The 5567-nt window shown below is 29.2% G+C and overlaps 1 protein-coding gene across 1 annotated transcript; it reads left to right on the forward strand.

Moving 5' to 3' along the window:
* The first annotated feature begins 2454 nt into the window (after nucleotides 1-2454).
* On the forward strand, nucleotides 2455-5273 carry LOC148192455 (GEM-like protein 1). The gene is made up of 4 exons (XM_088098065.1): nucleotides 2455-2665; nucleotides 2746-2853; nucleotides 3561-3838; nucleotides 4909-5273. The coding sequence occupies exons 1-4, from the start codon at nucleotides 2599-2601 to the stop codon at nucleotides 5101-5103; spliced, it is 648 nt and encodes a 215-aa protein (XP_087954191.1). The 5' UTR covers nucleotides 2455-2598; the 3' UTR covers nucleotides 5104-5273.
* Nucleotides 5274-5567: the final 294 nt, after the last annotated feature.

Genomic DNA, 5567 nt, shown 5'->3' on the forward strand with positions numbered 1-5567 from the left:
GTTAAAGTTTGTTTGCACTTATCAAATGATCATCATTCAATACTTATCAGATGAAGTCGAAAGATATGCATGGTGTTTTATTGTCTATCAGACAAACCATTTGTTACTTTTTGCATGATGTGTACAATATCTATCAAACACAACTTCTTCATGTTATCTACTTTATTATTCTAAATACTTAATCAAAATCATTAGGTCATTGAAATTTTCCTTAACAAAATGGTTTTTCATAATTTATCTATTTGTCCATGTTTTTACATGCAAAAGTTATTGAAATTTTTACTTGAATAATTTATTGCTTTAATTAAGTTAATTGTGATTTGTACATATAATGTGAATGACATGTTTAGATATGATGTCTGAATTTGAGATCACAAATCTAGAATGATATATAAACCATTGATGGAAGTATGTGTTAAGAAAAAATGTAACAAAGACCCTTAGTTTTAGTAATTTTCCAAGTCATGTAGACTAACACATCAAGTAGTGAGAAGTTGAATGAATGTTTAGTGTATCATCATAACACATGTTACATCTGAAAATTGAATCATAATACATGTTGAGGTATGGATATGAACATACATTAAACTTACTTTTAATCAATGAAAACATGTTAAGTGTTAGTAGGTGACGTTGAGAGTAGGTGCCGTTGAGAGTAGGCAATACTGGGGTGGAGAGTGCTCAAAATGGTCTTTTAAAAGTATATATATTCCTTATGAGATATCTTGGATTTTTGGATTTATGTGTGATTTGTATATATGTATATGCGTTTGATGAATAGGTATGATAGACTCTGTATAAGTGTAATTTTCAATGTTAACATGAATACATTTATAATTTATGGCTTCTTGATAGTTTTGTTTTTTTTTTTTTTTCCTTCTTGATAGTTGGTTTTGGAAGCTTATGGTTGAACTTTATTTTGTTAGTGCCTATAATTTTGATAACTTGTAGGATGTTACAAAAATTATATAAGTTTTTAAAATTATATTTAATATATTAATAAATTATTATTTAATTTGATATTCTATCTTAAGAAGTGAATTTTAAGTCTAACTCAAACCCACAAAATTAATTTATAAGATGAGGTTTGCATCCACTTATATATTACAAATCTACTTTATCTCTAGTTAATATTGGATCTCCAATACATACCCCTATATGTCAAGGCATATACATTTCAAGCGTGAAACTAGATATTAACGGGTGGTCTAATAGCGAAAGGCATGATAGACACAACAAACAACAAATATCACTAAGATAGATTTCAAATGACTTTGATACTATACTGAAAACTCAACTGTAACGTGAAATATCTATTTACATACTATAAATATGTTTTATCTTTAGTCGTCGTGATATTTCAAATATTCTAATAAATAATAATATTTAAATTTGTGCATTTAAATTTAAAATGTTAAATAAAAGTATAATATATGTTGTCATATAAATTAATAATCATATATATATATATATATATATATTTATTTATTTGATTTATATAGTTATCTTTTCTTAAAGTTATAATAAACTATTTAAATTTTGTAAAATTAATAATATGAAAAATATAGTTGAATATTAAAAGCATTATTCCTTGTATTCTAATTACAATTACAATTTAAATATACATGTAAATTTTATGTATAAAAAGACGGGAAGAGGGTTTATTCATTCCTATATCAAATGTAAACATTTTCCTTCTTTAAACAAGAAATATATTATCATAAGAAGATAAAATGAGTGGTAAGATAATATTATTATATAATAAATATTGAGTTATAATATATTCACTAAATATATTATATGTGTGTCTAACTTTTTCATAAAAGGTCTTTCAAAAACAATCCTATGTCTAAATTAAAAAGGGATAAAAAAAATAACATAAAACAAAGTCCTTATGCAAGTGAAGAACATCATGTGTCATCAACTTGTTCTTTTTAGCATCATATTCTAATATTTGGCAGCATCTATCTTTCGGTGTTATGTTCCTTTGTCCTCAACCTAATCCATCAACCATAATATCCAGAGTTACTTTGCTTCGATTCTAAATTCATTACTATTTTACTTTTTAAATATACAGAACATTAGCTTCTTCCTTTTTCTTGATCCATATTTATGCATTCACACACATAATTTTAACTCTCCTGACTTTCATCTATTTGATGTGTGATATGTATTAAATACGATGACAACAATGGATTAAAGAGGACCATATTTTCAAAATTGAAAATGAATTCTGATTAAATATTAAAGGATCAAAATTATATTAAAAAAATCAATAATTAAAAATATGAACACCTGAAAATTGAAAAAAAAAAGAAGAGAGATTAAATGAACAACCTAAACAACTTTGATTTGTTAAACGTTAAACAGTATCTAAAATTTGCTCCTTTATTTTATTCACACACATATTGGACCCACATATATTTTTTTCTTGTGCACATCATTTTCAACTCATTGTATTCCATTTTGTCCCTCTCCCTCATCTCTATCTTCTTCTTTGCATTCATTATTGATGATCAAGATCTCTTATTTCACCTCTCTCAAATTATTAACTGAAAGAACACAGAAGAATCTCTGGTAAAGTTAGTTTGAACAAGCATGTCCAACAATCGCAGTAACAACGACAACAACCCTTATGTTCATATTTCCCCTCTTCAGACCAGCCGTGAGTGGTTAATGTTCCAAGATACTGTGTTCTTTCACTAAGCCTCTTTCTGTTTGATTAATGGCAGTTTACGTTTTCAGGTCCAAACCCAATGGATACAGTGTTTGGTGCATTAAACCACTGCAGCAGGAAGGTTGGAGATGCAACTAGAAGAGCTGAGATAGTGGCAGATAATCTCTGGAATCATAGTGAGTTTCCCTCAACTTTCACTTTCATTTATTCTTTTTCTTTTCCCCAATCATAATCTGAATTATTTGAAGGCAGACACTGGGAAATTTATATAAGATTTGAAGATAGTATCTCTAATCTATGATTTGAAGCCAATAAGTTATCTCAGTGAAGAGTCTTTTCAGAAAACTTTGTGGATTGTTTGAAAGAAGAGACTAAATATATTTTATATGACAAATGATCTACAAATTTATGAAAAGAAAAAAAATTAAAATATCACTTCCAGCATAAAACTATAAGATTGTGGGTTTATAATTTATTTATTATATATATATATATATATATATATATATATATATATATATATATGAAACTTCCCATCCAGTTTAAATTCTTAACTAACAGAACTGTATTATTTTATTTAGGAAAGGTTTAAATTAAAGTTTTGAACTTTATAGCCTATTTTTATTCAATTTATTTGAAGAAAGTGAGCTTAATTTACATGGGGTGATGATAAATGGAAAAAATTTATAAATTTCCTGTCTTGGCATGGAAGCTGAATTGTCAAACTTTCTTACCAATCATGCAAGAATTAAAAATCTTGCAGATAAGATATTTCTATCTATAAGTTGTATATCACTAGACTTAAGTTCTGATGTATTTTGTACTCAAGTTTCTTACAAATCTGTAGACATAAATTCTTATGTATTATATGTATATACTGCAGTCAGAATTGGTTCTAGTCTTGCTGATGCAGCAGTGGCTAGAATTGTTCAAGGAACAAAGGTGCTTACACTAGGAGGCTCTGATGCATTATTTCAACAATCATTTGGAGTTTTCCCGGGAGAGAACCTCATAAAGTCCTTTGCTTGCTACTTATCAACATCCACTGGACCTGTGATTGGGACTCTTTATATATCAAATTTAAGATTAGCCTTTTGCAGCGACTATCCACTGTGTCATTATCCATTCTCCCTGCAACAAAACCAGACTCTGCATTACAAGGTACTTTGACTTGTTTCCTTTGCAACAAAGTTGTTTGAATTTGACTATATCAGCTGACCGATTGGTTGCTAGTAATCTTCTAGCACAAGAAATCCAAGATAAACCCATGAGTTAAATTGCAATTATTAGGATTATAGGTATGAGTTTAGTCCCACGTTAAGTAGGAATGAGCCTGAACAGCAATATATAAGAAAGAAAACTCAGGTATCCATCGTTATTAAAGTTTTGGGTTAGAGTTGGTGTCTTAACTTTATTATATGGAATGTTCATGACTCATTGGCACTGAATGAACATGTGAATGATTGACCCACATACTGTTGCTTGAAGGGAAGTACCAATATGAAAGAAATTCACACTTGAAAACAATATTGTTAGAATTTCAAGTATAAGTTTAATCTCATATTAAGACCCATCCGTAACTTACTAGTGCCAAATCTCCTTGGCCTTTTCCCTAAGGAAAGAATTTAGTTAGAATGCAGCAACTAGAAAGGATTTTTGCACAGTCAAACTAATCAAAATTTGTGCTCTGTATTGTTTTAAAGTCTTATCTAGAGTGATTTGTATTGAATTGTACGTAGTCTTACCCTTACACGTGCAAAGTGGTTGATTCCGGATTCAAACTCATGCCAACAATCGTTGAGGCTTAACTATAGTGTTGTAAAGGCTCATTCTCAACTGTTACTACTTTCATTTCAGCATGTATTCATTTGTTAATGGTAGTTTTTGTTAAATAAAAAGTATTAGCAGTAGTAATATGAGTGCATCAATGACATCACAGACTCACAAGCAAGCAAACACACTGACTCTGATTGCATTTATATCTAAATTTCTGAACAATGTATCCTGAGAAATCAATACACCTTGTTGATTCTTCTGTTCTGGTGTATAAAGTTTGTTGAATTAAGTTTTAATAAGAAAAAAATAAGTAATCACAGTAGTCTCTCATTCACACATTATATCATCTTCCAAATACACTAAAAAGGTAGTTCAACTATCTCAGATCTCTTAATCAAGGATGAAAATTGAAAACCCTTTGAATTTATGATATTTTTGCGTGGTGTTATAAATAGGTCGTGGTGCAAGTGGATCAGTTAAGCACGGTTAGTCCTTCCTCAAATCGATTTTACCCTGCAGAAAAATACATCGAGCTTGTGACAGTGGATGGTTATGAATTCTATTTCATGGGGTTCATAGCATATGACAAGGCTCTCAAGACTATAAGAGAGGTTTTACAGCAATATCACAACCATTCCAGAGAAGCTTGAATGATCACAAAGCATGAAATATTTTCCATATATATGATAGAGACACCTTAGAATTACATTGTACCTTTCATATTTTAAAAGTGAGAATTTGTGTTTAGGCAAGCTATTGTGAGTTAGATTTTGATGAAAATATTAGTATATTTAAAAAGAAATTGATTTTAATCCCATAATGCTACTTGTGATCCAACCATATTGAATTCCAGATAACATCAATCATACATAGCACTTCTAGATGTTATTAATGAGAAAAACAAATGAACCATCCACTTAAAAGTCTCTAAGGAACAATAGTAGGAAGTGAATGTTTGAACTCCACTTGTACTATTACTTTCAATCCACAAGTTTAACTACTTTCTTAAATGAGCTATTTCAATATCATTCAAATAGAAAAAGCTTAACTTCAAAAGTTGTGTGCCTGCCAAGAGAAACAGAGAAACAATCTATCATAATAGCTCTATTATCAC

This window comes from Vigna umbellata, chromosome 9 (genome assembly GCF_029865625.1).
Source record: "Vigna umbellata cultivar VRB3 chromosome 9, Vumbellata_1.0, whole genome shotgun sequence".
Taxonomy (NCBI): domain Eukaryota; kingdom Viridiplantae; phylum Streptophyta; class Magnoliopsida; order Fabales; family Fabaceae; genus Vigna; species Vigna umbellata.